This window comes from Schistocerca cancellata, chromosome 4 (genome assembly GCF_023864275.1).
Source record: "Schistocerca cancellata isolate TAMUIC-IGC-003103 chromosome 4, iqSchCanc2.1, whole genome shotgun sequence".
In the NCBI taxonomy this organism is placed as follows: domain Eukaryota; kingdom Metazoa; phylum Arthropoda; class Insecta; order Orthoptera; family Acrididae; genus Schistocerca; species Schistocerca cancellata.
Window position 1 is genome coordinate 727491326 of NC_064629.1, and position 16404 is coordinate 727507729.

At 41.5% G+C, this 16404-nt stretch overlaps 1 protein-coding gene across 2 annotated transcripts in view; it reads right to left on the reverse strand.

Annotated features, from left to right (window-relative positions):
* Positions 1-16404, reverse strand: part of LOC126183795 (cullin-1-like) — a 221017-nt gene that overhangs the window by 193108 nt on the left and 11505 nt on the right. The window contains exons 1-2 of one of the 2 annotated variants that reach the window (XM_049926034.1): positions 7326-7367; positions 4757-4823 (exon numbers count right to left, since the gene is read on the reverse strand). Coding sequence is in view for 1 of the 2 variants with exons in the window: in XM_049926033.1 (XP_049781990.1) it covers positions 7326-7356 (31 nt within the window). In the remaining variant the exon portion in view is untranslated. Of the gene's footprint in view, positions 1-4756; positions 4824-7325; positions 7394-16404 lie in introns of those variants that run through there. The other variant, XM_049926033.1, reaches the window with a different exon arrangement.

Consider the following 16404-nt stretch of genomic DNA (forward strand, 5'->3'; position numbering starts at 1 on the left):
AAAATAGCATTCCTTAAATTCACAGAACCCCCTGCTCCACAGAGATGATTCCTTGTGATTTTTGGCTATTAGCCAAGCTGAAAAATGCAATGATAGCCAATAAAGATACCATGCCAAATGTGATGATGCAGGTGAACATGATTCCAGGAAAGACATGCCAAAAGTCCCAACAATTATGGGAGTAATGGGAAATGTGTGTGGAATATCAACAAAACTACTTAAATCGGAATTATAGTTCCAAACCTCCCAATGAATAAATGTTTTTATCAAAGGTTTGTCTTCTGAATGACTTCTCAATTTACATCACATTTCAATTAAATACCAGGCAGAGACAATGGGGAGACCAACATCTCGTGCCACAGGTGTGAAAAACAGGCTTTGTACTCAGCGACAACGTAGGCAAACAAGTCTGAGAAAGTGATAAATTCTATCAGAGGAATTACAGTCCAGATAAAAAAATAAAAATGCTACATTAAAATTTGAGTAGCAAATTTAGTTGCTATGGTAATGGTATATGGCAATTTACTGGTTTTAATCAATACCTGTAGGACTTATAGACCATAGCAGCTTGGAAGATTATGCTCCAGAACAATGCATTGCCACAGATTGTTAGCAATGTCCTGGACTGAATCTGGAGAAACTTCCGTGGTAGCAAGCCAGCTACTTATACCAAGTGCCATGCAGACTTGACATATTGGGAGAACAGTGGGAATTTTGAGTGACGTATGAATAAACTGGCATACAAACATAAAAGATAACAATGTTGAAGATCCCATGCCATAATTCATGCTCATATTGTGAGCAAGGAGATGTATAAAATGGAAAGGCACTATGCTAATGGAGATTTTGTACCACTTGTTTCAGAAACAATACCCAATTTGCTTGTCAACAGTTAATAATAGCCCATATAATTCAATACACAGGAACTAATTTTTCAGATGTGCTGTGGCTCTGCCAGATGCAGCCCACAGTGTTAGACTTCATAGGATGCGTTTAGAGACACTGAACCTATAAACTAACTACAGTATGAACTAAACTTTAATTATATCAGTTAGATATCATTTACTGTGTTAGGTTAGATCAGGTTCAGAGGTTTTATGTCAGTGTCACACCTCTGCATGCAAAAGCCGAATATCTTTCAATGTACATTATTTTAATGAACAATTGCTCATGTCTCTTATGTGTTGCAAAGTTATTCTGTTTTAGATATATTGCCCCAGTAAGTGTGAAAGTAGGCCACTTTCCTACACCCACAGAATTCTGTAGCAGGGGGTTTTCTTCCCACTACCTGTATATCGGGCACGTAATTTAATGGTGGATACTGGATGTAAGTGCTTTCCATAATGGCTCAGTGATTTTAGTTGTTTCTGCTTCTGTGACTTTGTACTGGATGTAATGGGTGGTTTTTGGAGAATGACTCATTAGCTGTTCTGAAACCTATGACATACTTGGCAGAGGGTACAGTTATTCTCAATTTTGGAGACTTCATAACTAGGCCTCAAGGATGACTGGAAGTAAAGTATCATTGTATTAGGTATACACTATAGTGCTCAAGCAGAAAGAAAATAGCAAGAGAGATCAAGAGTAAGCTCTGTGTAAACCATGATGATCTCATGCAATGGAAAATAAAATGAGTACACAATAACGAAGTCAAGGTTCTGGAAAAGCCATCAATTTGTTTAATTTTTTAAAAAGTTTCAGAGCCCTTCATGCATCAACTCCAATGAAAATATTGTTCACAGAGTAACAGGTATATTAGAGCTGAAAGGCACCATCAGAAACTTAATGTGTTACATTATAAAAGAACACAGAGCCCCACAATAAAAGCTTTAACCATTCGTATTTACATTCTCAGTGATTTTAGTTGTACCAGCATTAGGCCCTGGTCTAAGGCATGTTTCTGTGCTTAATGTTCCATCCCATAATTCTGGAGACATCCTTGAAGGCTATAAAGACTTCATTAGCAGCTTTCTGAAATTCGGCTTGCTGAGCTTGTCTGATTTTGAAAAGCTACTAACCAAGTTTTTATAGCCTCCAAAGATGTCTGCAGCATTAGAAGACAAAATGTTAGGCACATGGCCTCAACCAAAGTCTCAAAGTTCTCTCAACGTCTTCATCAGAAGTGTAATGATGTCCCTGCAGATCGTCTCATTATTGGCAACAGATGGAAGTAAGACGGTGCTAAATCTGGACTGTATGGAGGATGCTGTACGGTGGTGAGTTTCAGCCTCTGAAGTTCTGCTGTGGTGGCATGTGAAGTGTGTGGTTCGCCATTGTCATGATGCAGGAAAACATTTCCCTTTTCCTTTTGGACCTTTGTTATCCATCGTTTTGGAGTTCTCTGAGTAATACGACAATCATCCTTAATCAATCTGCCAACATTTTGCTTGTGAAACACAGCGGTTGCTGTCACAGGACGTCCAACTCTTGTTTGTCACGCAGGTCAGATGTTTCCACCTAAACATCTTACTCATCCAATGACGCACAGCCCTCACATCAACACAATCACCATAAACTGCTTTCATTCTCTGATGAATATATCTTGGGGTGACATCTTCTGCTGTCAAGAATTCAGTGACTACACATTGCTTAAATCGCATTGACCGACCGTCTGCACAAGGTTCCATACTTTACACTGTAACAACACAACTGTTCATTGCTAAGGCTTCCTACCAACTGGAGCTGTAGAGAAGTACCTGCCAAATATCAAAGCTGCCAACTGTTGAAGATTTATGAAGGTGGAGGCATTACTTTTCAGTCAACCCTCATAGTTGCAAGTGACAAAATTATGTCATTGCTCATGTTATGTCCCTGGTCAAACAAATTTATTGTCCACTGATCTGCAACCCAGTGAATGTATCATGTCTTTGCCTAACTCTTTTGCTCTTCAACACTCTCGTAAATGGTGTGGTGCAGCTCAAATGTTCAGTTGTAACATGTGTTATCTGAATGAAAACTAGGTCTTCAGAGGATAGCAAGTTACTGAAACTCGAAACAACATACATTTGTGCCTCAGTGCAGGGTGATATTCCTTACTCTTCCTAGGAAAAGATGGGCATTTAAGATGTACAGAGGGCTCCAATGTGTAGGTTTCATGTACAACTATATCACAGTGGTAATGTGATCAGTCTGTAAAGTACCAGTAGTAGCCTTATAGTTCAAAACAGCAATGACCTTTCAGTATCACTTGCTGTTGTCCTTGATAAACATCGATTTTGAAAGGGAGTGAGTTCAGCAATAAATGGTCAGATTAAAAGATGTGGCGGGAAAGCACTTCCAGACCTTTTTACCTATCCCTGTGTTGGAAACATTTATTTCATTCCTGAATGAAAGAACTGTACTTTCTACAAGCACCTTGATCTTTACACATTATGTTTCTATGTCAATGATGTTTACAGTGATTAAAATAATGTACGACATATAATGTGATTTTCAGATGGAGAAAGTGCTCACAAAAAATCAGTATGTTGACTGAATATAAAGGCAGAAATCTTGTCAGGACCTCTTCAGAACATTGGCTCTGGTCACCCTGTCATCGCCTAATTTCTTTATAATTTCTTGGAAGCAAGTTGCTTGATATTCTTGTAAGTTACAACTCCTTTCTTGTAATTAAAGTTAGTGTGTAAGTCTGTTATAATCCTGTTTCAGAGAGATTAAGCTTAAGAAGTTGCCGAAATGGCTACTTGTATACTTTACTTGTTCACAGAATTTGTAATTAACACTAAATAAGAAAATTGTTTATGCTGTGATACCACTTCATTGTTCTTTGTACTCTAAGGTGCCCACTACTGTGGTGGTTCGATTTTCAGCATGCCTACATTTCCAACAGAAAATTATGATGTGAATAATGAACCTCAGATTTTCAGATCTATGTAATAGAACATATTTAATGTGACTTGGTCGTGGACAGTGTCCTGGATGTTGCAGACTAAAAATTATTTAGCCTCAACAACCCTACGTTTCTCCACAATATGTTGCTTCCTTTGTTAAGGTTTTTTTATTATGTTTTCCTCTCTCTACAGCTTTTGTACCAATGAAAAATGCACAATGCTCCATGATGAAGCTAAAGGACTGACACTTCATAACACATAATTCTCACAGTACAACGTCTACTGTGAAATTTATCAATGCCAAGCTTAATATCTCAGAGTCTCCGAAGTTCTTTAATCATAACCAAGTTCCCTGGGGCATCTACAGTAATTATTTACTTCCACATCCCCTCTTAAACAATGGATTTCAGAAAAGAAAGCTACACACAACTCTCGTCTAAGGTAAGCTAACTAGTGCAGCTCACTGCTTGAAATGTTCAGTGAAATGCTAGCAATTATAATGGCACGGCCATGATGAGCCTGCAAAACAGAGCAAAATACTCACTGCACAAACTGTTAGGAAAAAGCTTACACCACCATTAATTCTGTAAGGAAATCCATAAAATTTAAGTGCACAAATGGTTATCCTGCAAAGTTAAAATGGTGATACAAAACAATGCCAACATACTTCTGATGCAACACGCAAAGTAAAATGATGATGTACAGCATATTAAACAACATTTGAACGTTATGTCTCTGCAAGCTGCAAATGTAAGTAATCCAAAAAATCATTCAAATACCATGTATAACTACTAAGTTATTAATGTCATAATGAAATGTAACTGCATACGCTGCAAAAGAATGTGTGTCATGTATTGCACACCAATTTTGTGAAGAAGTCCTCAGCGATAGCCAGTGCCAATATGTCTAAATTGGAACAAGCATACCTTCTATAACTGCATGGAGCAATGAAAATATTACAGCTTTCAAAACGCCACAACAGTGTGTCGGAGCCTGTAAAAATAGACAGGAAAAATTCATTGCTGTTAACAAATAAAGTAAATTAAATACAGTTACTCACTAAGATGTAATATTAGCATGAAACCTTCAAAAATAAGTTAGGTGTGATAAAAGAAACATTAAATGTAAAAATAAGTAAACAAAAATGCAGCAATATATGAAATTCTTTTGTTTCTAGATCCAGAGGTGATACCATAGTGATTATTTGCAGAAAAGAATCTTATTTTTAGGAAGATGGACTGCAAAATGAAATGATGGAAAAGTGACAAATGAGTTTCAGGTACAGGCAGTACACACCATAAGGATGAATAACCATGGATATGCATTATAAAATATGTTGTTGGAATGAAATGGCACATGTCTATGGAAACAAGGAAATTAGCATAATACCACCAATCTATATGATGTGTAAATTTAGCACATCTCACTCATTTACACAGGAATCCAACAATTTAAAACACACTAGATGTTATGATACAATCTCAGAAATAAACAGCAGTCATGAATGAAAAAGGGAAATAACAGATGCTGGATGAATACATGCAATCATATAAGACAGAACAAGTAATTAAGGAATCTAATGATAAATATGCCACCTGGCAATACCATTCTATGCATGCGGTTAAGTTCTGTGCCTACTCAGACTACAGCAGCATCTTGAAAATTACACTACTTTACTCAATTGTTTAAGCTAAAAGCAGAAGATACATAATGTTTGACATTAGTGTATTCATTGCATTACTTCCATGCAGAAGGGTCTTCAAAATTTAAGTGGCAGTACGGCCAGCATTCACCAAGATTGATATCCAACATTACTTCAAAAGAAAACAACATATAAGCTAGGCAACAAGAAACAATATTTCAACCTCTAGCAATAAGCAGTGTAAGACTTTTATTTTGAAAAAGTTGTGTTTAATACAGTGTGCAGTACTGATTACCATCTCATTTGATAATTATAGAAAACTGCTACTATTCTGTCTAATGACTAAGAAGACAAAACAATTTGTTCTGTTAGTGTTTGCATGCGACAACAGGAGGGGGGGCGGGGGGGGGGGGGGGGAGGCGGCTGGTGGCCACATCTCCATTAAAGAAGTAAGGTGTGTTGGTTGGTTGATTTGGGGGAGTGGGACCAAACAGGTAGGTCATTGGTCCAAAAGAAGTGAGTTTTATTGTCATTTCAAACTAACAGCTGCATGCTGTACAACATCTCAGTGATGAAAGTGACACCTAAGAGATGTAGTGTTAGAAAAACTTTGGAAGGGAAAAAACTGTAGCTATGCTGCTCTAGATGGGCTCAAAAGGAATGGCGTAGAAGCAACATAGTATAATAAATCAAAACAGTTACTTGTGATTGTGTAATTACCTGAACTTCAGTTCAATGTACATATAGAAAGATATGAACAGGTAGGCCTACCTAATATAAAATAGTACAGCCCTGGTCTTACACCTACATTTCAAGAAAATTTAACTTTTCAGAATACTGAACAGTCTTTCATCTCTAAATTGAATAACAGCCATAAAATTAGCAACTTAATTTTTGAAAGATAATATTATTTCACTCTGACAACCTCAAAGAACTGCAATTAAGGAATATATTAGAAAGTAGACTGCATGAGTGCTTCAGTGCTACATCAACAGTGCTTCCAGTTCTCTCTTCCTTTCACCAGGTAGTCTCTAATTTCTCTTTCTGCTTCAAAACTTTTGCATAGAAATAAGAATTTGTGGAGGTTTTACCCTTGGGCCACAAAAACAGTATGCACCATTAGAGTTTCCTTTTCTGTTGTATGCACTCCAAGATGAAAGTGCCCCACCCACAGTGGAAAATTATATGCAAAAGTTGTAGATTTGCTGAAGGAGCACTTCAATGCACTGAACAAAAAATAAATGTGTTCTTTTTGAGTGTAAACTGAAACCAGATGCTGGAACACATTACTTAGAGATGATAAATCACCATTACATTCACAATCCACATACAACTTGCAATAATTAATTCCTTGAGTCCAATTATGTCAACAGCTGTGATTAAAAATTTTCTCACTTTCTGTCATTACAAGGTATGGAAGGACTGCACCAAAAAGCAAGCTATGGCACAGTTCTCCTCTTACATTATTAAGTGTCAAACATGAATGGCAGATTTTTATTGGGTGTTAATGTCTCTTTCACCATGACCTGAGGTTCAAGACTTACTGAGGTTCAAGTAGTTGTTCAAAAAAGAACAGACAATGGTTTTCATGAAGGAATCATCCAGTATTTGGCTGAACGGCTTTAGAAAAACAATGCAAAACTCAAATGAGAATGATTGGATTAGATCTGAACCCAGTTCCCTTGATTTTGAGCCCACTCTTTTAACACAGAGACACCTCACCCACAAATAAGTGTTCTTCATATTTTCAAATAACAGTTCCATTAGAATAGTGCCCAGTGTAACTTATTTAAGGTGTACCCAAAGCTACAGTCCAAAGTACACTACAAGTAGTATTCCAGTGATGTACTTACTGGTCCTCGGAGCTGATTTGTACTGCATCATTTTTTTTTTTTTTAATCAACACTTAAAAAGGAGACACCTGAAACAGAGAAAATAAAACTTCTTGTTTGTGACACTATCACATCATTAACCAGTGAAAATAAGTTCACACACATTCCTCGCTACTGCCCCTGTAGTTTATTTTCACCACATGAAAATATTTGTTTGAGGCAAAAAACTTTATCGGAAATTTCAATGACTTTATGACAGCTGCCCACATACACAGAGTTATTTGAGGATTTTAACATCAGTATACCATAGGCTTAGTCTTAAAGTAATTTGCAACTAGTCAAGAAGAATTTCAATCTTTATATCATCGTTGAAGAAACAATACAGCATCAACGCAAAAGTGTACAGAGTCACAGCATGCTGTTATTGCTTTTGACGTATCTCTTCGGATTAGAAAGCAGTTCCCGAGTCAAAGCTTCAGATGAAGGAAACGGACAATGTTCCAAAAGATCTACTCACCAAGAAAGAAATCTTGCTCACTGTAAGGTAGTGTATGATCACAGAGATTTATTTTTGAGAGGATTGGTAGTGGAAAGCCACTGCAATAACTGCCAATGCTTTACAAGTCTGCTTCATGGATGGCTCTAATGTATTCATCACTGGGATAAGGGTACTAGCTTGGCAATTCCCTCTGATATTGAAATTAGGATGACTACCTAATTGAACCTTGGCCTTCAGCAACTCTCCTGGAGCCGGTGCAGTTAACCCCCCTGGCTAGCACCACCTCTGGTCTTCCTGCATTTCACTAGAGTTTTCTGACATTACAAAGACCCTATAGACAACAGTTTTGTCCTCAAGAAGCCTCAGATCTCCCTGTACTCCTGTTATGTGAAGTTTCATTCAGTTAAAGTGCTGAATTTACAATTCATTACCCGTGTCTGACTTACACAGTATTGTTGTGGCTTCATTTTAAACATAAAAAATTGAAAATTTGTCATTCCCATGGTAACAGCAAGTGTTTTGTGTCAACTATGCCAACTGACTAAAATGTGGAAAAAACCAGTTGTGTATTTTTGTTTCTTAAATGACAATATGTTATGTCCAAACCTAATTAAAATTTCATTATATTGTAATAGTCTTCCACATTAAGAGACTAAATATATCCAAGCTGAACATAATCCCCTCCAGAATCAAATATCTTTCTGGTTTTCACAATATCCTTTTGCCTCTTTCACATACTGAACACTAGTTTCAATATCTGGTTGCTCAGAAATATTAGAGATGGTTATGTGCTGCAAATCAATTAAATTATTAGAGAAGTGCTGTCCCCAACCAAGAGAAATTAAACATGTGTTTTTCTGAAGAAGGCTTTAGCCAAAAGCTAAATGTGCAACAGTCTCTTCATAGCACTGTCTGCAACTCAGTGTATCATCTTAAAGGTGATTAGCACCATCGTTTTCCTGACATTGTTGATATCCCAACCTGCACTTCCCACTGTGAAAATTCCTGACTCCAAGATCAGTGGTGGACATCTGGAGCACTTGACATCATTGGAATATTTCAGTAGAAACGCAAGAAGCAAAATGAAGTAGTATGAACATACAAAATCCTGTAGGGCACCCAAATGAACACTCAGATTTGTAGAAAGACTCAGATTTCTTACCACTTCTGGTTATTACAAGTATAGTTAAATGATAATGTGGTTGACCTCTCTCACTCGCCTATGAACCCTGTGCCTTTCAGTTGTATAATGCATGCCCATCCTTAAATACTGTCAAGTTTGCTGTAGTTAGATTCTACATATTTAAACTGTAATTCAGATTAAATATTACATAATTACTGCCTTGCATCATCATTTAGTTTATTTGTTGTACATTGTAAGGTATTGTACTCTGAATCATTCCTCATTTATTTGCTGATTGTAGACTGTTTCAGAAGAATTTAATCAATTAATTAATAGAGCAAGCTAAAACAAACCACACTCAAAGGCACGCGAGCTACATTTGTATCATTCTTTACAGTGTACAGCCAACATACATAAAAAGGTTTGAGATGGAAAAGGCTTTTAGAGCAGAGTTAAAATCATTGCTTGTTGAGAAGTGTTTCTACAATGTAAACGAGTCTATTAACTACCAGGATTACTAGGCCCACATTTATTGTTGAGTACTTTTGATTCTGTTAACTGATGGAATAACTATACTGTGGTTGTCTTTGCGAAAGACTGTTTCAGACATTGGTTTCTGTTCCCTTTGTTTCACAGTGCAATACACCTCCATGAAGTGATATGATGCTAACCTAGTTGTGATGGATATAGTGTTGACAGGTTTTCATGTGTTATCTTGTCAGCAGTGTTATATAACGCAATCATGTGTTTTCACTTTTTCAGTAGTACATTCATTTTAAAATTGTCTTTTTCATTGATTTACTTCCTTTGCCTGTTGCAGTCACAATGTAGACAATGTATTTGTGATTCTCCTCTCAGTCATGTTCTGAGCGAGATGGCTATACCAGTCTTAATGTATTGGGTTGGTTGGTTGGTTGGTTTAAAAGAGGGGGGAAGGGACCAAACTGCTACGTCATCGGTCCCTTGCTCCGAATAAAACAATGCCACAAGGGTGACAATAAAACAAGTGAAGCTGACAACACAAAACAGAGAGAAAGGAAAAACCACAAGAATGACGGAAAGGCAACAAACACTTAAATGGTCAAAAGGGCAGAAGAAAACCACAGAAACACAAGAAACAGGTAGAAGAGATTAAAACGACAAAACAGATTACCATGACTGGTTCACCATGAGAATAAAAAGGAGAAGCCAGCCACTCTGCAACACATTAAAAACTCCACACTACGAGCACTAAGGTGGAGGACACAGAGCGGCAAAGGACATGCACTAAAACTTAGATCAAATAACAAAACACACCCTCACGAATAAAACATAAAACTAAATCAGCCAATGGGGCGTTGTCAGATAAAATTAGCAGCAACGAGTCCGGTAACAGAAGATTTTGTCGCAGGGCAGTCAAAGTGGGACAGTGCACCAGAATATGGGCCACTATCAACTGGGTGCCGCATCGACACTGAGGCTAGTCTTCACGGCGCAGAGGCAGCCATGGGTCGCCAAAGCGTGGCCAATGCAGAACCGGCAGAGAACCACAGAGTCCCTGCGAGAGGCCCACATGGAGGACTGCCACACATTCGTAGTCTCCTTAATGGTACACAGTTTGTTGTGTGTACTGAAACTATGCCATTCCGTCTCCCAAAGCCGAAAAACCTAGCAGCGTAAAAATGAACGCAGGTCACTTATTGGAATGCCAATCTCCATAAGCGGTTTCTGTGTAGCCTGTTTGGCCAGCCTGTCAGCAAGTTTGTTCCCTGGGATTTCGATGTGCCCTGGGGTCCACACAAACACCACTGAACGACCAGACTGTTCCATGGCATAGATGGACTCTTGGGTGGTCGCTACCAAAGGATGATGAGGGTAGCACTGGTCAATAGCTTGTAAGCTGCTCAAGGAGTCAGTACACAGAAGAAACGACTCCCCAGGGCATGAACGAATGTGCTCAAGAGCACAAGATATAGCCACCAGCTCTGCAGTGAAAACAGTACAGCCATTGGGCAAGGAATGCTGTTCAATATGTCCTCCATGAACATATGCGAAGCTGACATGACCATCAGCCACCGAGCAATTGGTGTAAACCACTTCATGGCCTCGGTACATGTCAAGAATCGAGAGGAAGTGACAGCAGAGAGCTGCGGGGGGAACCGAGTCCTTTGGGCCATGTGAAAGGTCCAGGAAAAGCCACAGCCTAGGTGTACACCATGGAGGTGTATGGAAAAAGGACCTTGAGTATAGGTGGTAAAGGCAAGGACTCCAGATAGAAGGGATCAGATGTGAACTGCAAATGTAAGCCCTGACCTGGACTGCCGATATGGGAGATGAACTGCTGTGGGTGGGAAAAGGAGATGGTAATTCAGATGTGCAGGGGAACTACGAACGTGTGCAATGTAACTGGTGAGCAGCTGTGCATGCCTGACCTGCAATGGTGGGACTTCAGCCTCCGCCAGGATGCTGGTCACTAGACTCATCCTAAAAGCTCCTGTCGCTAGTCAAACACCACAGTGGTGCACTGGGTCAAGTAAACGCAATGCTGAGGGCACCGATGAACCATAAACCAGACTCCCATAGTCAAAGCAGGCTAGAACAAGGGCTCTGTAGAGCTGCAGCAGTGTAGAGCAATCTGCACCCCAGTTGGTGGTGCTCAGGCAGCAGATGGCATTGGGATGCTGCCAGCACTTCTACTTAAGCTGACGAAGGTGAAAAAGCCAAGTCAATCGGGCATCGAAAACCAGTCCTAAAAATCAATATGTCTCCACTACAGTGAGGGGATTGTCAGTAAGGTAAAGTTCTTGGTTCCGGATGAATGGTACGGCGTCGACAGAAGTGCATAACACACGACTGTGACCGAAAACTGGAAGCCATGGGCTAGAGCCCATGAATGCGCCTTGTGGATGGCTCCCTGTAGGTTCCGCTCAGCAACACCAGTACTGGTGGGGCAGTACAAAATGCAGAAGTTGTCTGCATACAGAGTGGGTGAGATTGACGGCCCTACAGCTGCTGCTAGACTATTAATGGCCACTAAAACTAGAGATACACTCAATACAGAGCCCTGCGGGACACCATTCTCCTGTGTATGGGGGAACTATGGGAGGCACTAACTTGGACATGGAAAGTAGGAAGCGACAGAAAATTTTGGATAAAAATCTGGAGCGGGCCTCTAAGACCCCACTCATATAATGTGGCAAGGATATGATGTCGCCAAGTGGTGTCATTCGCTTTTCATAAATAAGAAAAAGACAGCAACAAGGTGTTGGTGTCTGGAAAAGGCTGTTCAGATGACTGACACACCATACGTCCCAGCAGCTTAAGAAGAATGTTGGTGAGGCTGATGGGCCGATAGCTATCCACATCAAGCGGGTTTTTGCCAGGTCTGAGCATTGGTATGATGGTGCTCTCCCACCAGTGCGATGGAAAGACGCCATCGCACCAGATCCAGTTGGCGATGACTAGGAGATGTCATTTGTAGTCAGATGAGAGATGTGTAACCATCTGACTGTGGATCCAATCTGGCCCAGGAGCTGTGTCGGGGCAATGTGGAAGGGCACTGAGGAGCTCCCACTCTGTAAATGGGGCATATAGTGAATGAGGACTTTGCCTTCCATCCACTGTTTGAGAGTGCGAAAGGCTGGGGGGGGGGGGGGGGGGGAGGTAATTCTCCGAAACAGAGGCACGAGCATAGTGCTTAGCAAAGTGCTCAGTAATTGCATTTGCATCGGTAGATAACATGCCATTGATGTTAATGCCAGTAACACCTGTCGGGGTCTGGTACACACAAACATGTCTGATCTCCGTCCAGACTTGGGAAGGTGACGTATGGCACCCAATGGTTGAGACGGACCTCTCCCAACACTCCTGTTTCCGTCTTTTTGTAAGCTGGCGAATGCGGGCACGGAGCCATTTAAAAGCTATTATGTGTCCTAGGGAAGGATGCCGTTTATGTCGCTGTAGAGTTAGCCGACGCTCTTTAATGGCCTCAGCAATTTCCGGCAACCACCAAGGTACTGACTTTCACCAGGGGCACCCAAAGAACAAGGGATTGTGTTTTCTGACGCAGAAATGATTGTTCTAGCAAGCTGCTAAACTACCACATCGATGGTATCTTGTGGGGGAGATTCAACAGTGACAGCAGAGGTGAAAGCTTCCCAGTCTGCCTTGTTTAAAGCCCATCTTGGTAGACATCCGGGGGAATGGCCCTGGGGGAGTGACAGGAAGATGGGAAAGTGGTCACTACCACACAAGTCATTGTGGGCTCTCCAGTGGACAGATGGAAGAAGTCCTGGGCTGCAGAGAGATAAATCAATGGCCGAGTACGTGCCACGAGCCACACTGAAATGTGTGAGGGCCCCAGTATTCAAGAGGCAGGGGTTGAGTTGAGACAGGAAAGTTTCAACATCTCTACTTCAGCCAGTAAGCACAGTGCCACCCCACAAGGGGTTATGGGTGTCAAAATCTGCCAAAAGTAGGAAGGGTTTGGGGAGTTGTCGAATCAGTGCAGTCAATGTGTTCAGGGGTACTGCACCATCTGGAGGAAGATATATGTTGCAGATAGTTATTTCCTGTGCCGTCCTTATCCTGACAGCCACGGCTTCAAGAGGGGTTTGAAAGGGTACAGGTTCACTGCATATTGAGTTCAGGACATAGACACAAACTCCACCTGACACTCGATTATAGTCGCTACAGTTCTTGTAATATCCCCTATAGCCATGGAAGGCAGGGGTCCGCATTGCTGGGAACCAGGTTTCCTGGAGGGCAATGCAGAATGAAGGTGTAAAACTTAACAGTTGTCGTAGCTCAGCCAAGTGGTGGAAAAAACTGCAGCAATTCCACTGGAGGATGACGTTATCATGAGGCTGGGAAGGCATTAAGCATGCAAGGAGGCATGTTATGCCTCAGGGTCACCTGCTGCCACCGACTGAGTATTTGTATCCATTCCTACTGTGGATGAGGCATCAGTGAGATCCAGGTCCTCAGTGGATGCAGAGATCTCCACCTCACCAGCAGGTGCAGAATTGGTAGGGAGTGGTGGTGTTGGGGCCACCTCAGAACCCTTTTTCTCAGCAGACTTCTTTGTTTGCTTGCCCTCACTTCTCTTTAGGGGCTTGCTGGGAGGACTTATCCAAAGTAGCTTCAGGCATGGAGGAAGACCATGAAGCTCTTCATCCAGCAGCTTTTGGCTCCTTTAGCCACTTCCAAATGTCCACTCTGGCATTAGTGGAGACCTTGGGAGAGAGGGTCCCAAGAGACCCCTTCCGTACGAAGTAGGTACGAGGGTCACTCCAAAAGAAATGCACACTATTTTTTTTAATCCATCTTTTATTCTACATGTTTGAAAGTTTTACAGTGTGTAGATACATCCTTTAGGAACTATATTTTCATTTCTCCACATAATTTCCATCCCTTTCAACTGCCTTACGCCATCTTGGAACCAGCGCCTGTATACCCGCAAGGTAAAATTCTGGACCAACCTGTTGGAGCCACTGTTTGGCAGCGTGCACAAGGGAGTCATCATCTTCACACCTTGTTCCATGAACAGAGTCTTTCAGTTTCCCAAAGAGATGATAGTCACATGGAGCCAGATCAGGACTGTAAGGCGGGTGTTTCAGAGTTTTTTGATCGCTTCCATGTTTTTGACTGACATGTGGTTGTGCATTGTCGTGCAACAGCAAAACATCCTGCTTTTGCCGATGTGGTCAAACACGACTCAGTCGAGCTTGAAGTTTCTTCAGTGACATCACATATGCATCAGAATTTATGGTGGTTCCACTGGGCATAACGTCAACAAGCAAGAGTCCTTCGGAATCGAAAAACACCATAGCCATAACTTTTCCAGCGGAAGGTATGGTTTTGAATTTTTTTTTTTCTTGGGTGAATTTGCATCATGCCACTCCATTGACTGCCTCTTCGTCTCTGGTGAAAAATGATGGAGCCATGTTTCATCACCTGTCACAATTCTTTCAAGAAATTCATCTCCATCATTCTCATACTGTTCCAAAAGTTCGCTGCATACCGTTTTTCTTGTTTCTTTGTGAGCCACTGTCAACATCCTGGGAACCCACCTGGCACAAACCTTTTTTAACGCCAACACTTTCAGTATTCTGCAAACACTTCCTTCCCCTATCCCAACGTAGCATGACAGTTCATTCACTGTGATGTGTCTGTCAGCAGTCACCAATTCGTTAACTCTCTGGAGTGTGTGCAGTACGAGGCCTGCTGCTGTGAGGACAATCCTCAATATTGCCGTACCTGCTTTCATCACATAACATGCTTGCCCACCAACTAACTCTACTGCGATTGACAGCAGCATCTCCATACACCTTTTTCAACCTCTTGTGGATGTTTTCCACTGTCTCGTTTTCACAGCACAGGAATTCTATGACAGCACGTTGCTTCTGACAAATGTCAAGTGTAGCAGCCATCTTGAAGACATGCTGTGATGGCACCACTCACGGGAATGGGTTGAACTAAGTTTGAAAACAAGTGGGAAGAATGTATCTACACACTGTAAAACTTTCACATATGCAGAATGAAAAGTTTATTTTTACAAAAATAGTATGCATTTCTTTTAGAGTGACCCTCATACTTCGGGAGCAATGGAAGGAGATTTTCCCCCTACCACCAAGGGGGTGGATGTATTCTGGAGGCCTGGAGGGCTGGCACAGAGTGTGGTGCAACTGGTACTTGTAATGGTAATGTAGCTGCAGCATTTGTGGATGTCAACTGAACGGACAGGTGTAATTGTTCAAATTTACGTTTAGCCTTGTGGTAAGTCAACTGGTCCAAGGTCTTGTACTCCATGATTTTCTGCTCCTTTTGGAGTACTGTGCAGTCTGGTGAGCGGGGGAGTGCTGCTCTCCGCAGTTGATGCAAATGGGAGGAGGCGCACACGGAGTTCTGGATGCAGTGAACGTCCAGTCTCGACATGTGGCGCTGGAAGTGGAGCGGGAAGACATGTGCCCGAATTTCCAGCACTTACAGCACCGCATAGGGGGAGGGACATATGGTTTAACATCACAGCGGTAAACCATCACCTTGACCTTTTCAGGCAATGAATCACCCTCAAAGGCCAGGATGAAGGCACCGGTAGCAACCCTGTTATCTTTGGGTCCCCTGTAAATGCACTGGATGAAATGAGCACCCCGCCATTCTAGATTGGTGTGGAGCTCGTCATCAGACTGCAAGAGGAGGTCACGATGGAAAATAATCCCCTGGACCATGTTGAGGCTTTTATGGGGAGTGACGGAAACAGGAATATCACCCAGCCGGTCACAAGCGAGTAACGCCCGGGATTGGGCTGGGGATGCTGTCTGAATCAAGACTGCACAGCTTCTCATCTTGGACAGCGCTATCACTTTCCCAAACTTATCCTCATGATGATCCACAACAAACTGAGGCTTCATAGGTAGATTAAATACAGAGGCAAATATGGCTCTTCTTTCTGTAGTCTTACGTTCCTCCCATGGTGTAGCGAGGAAGGGAAACGATTT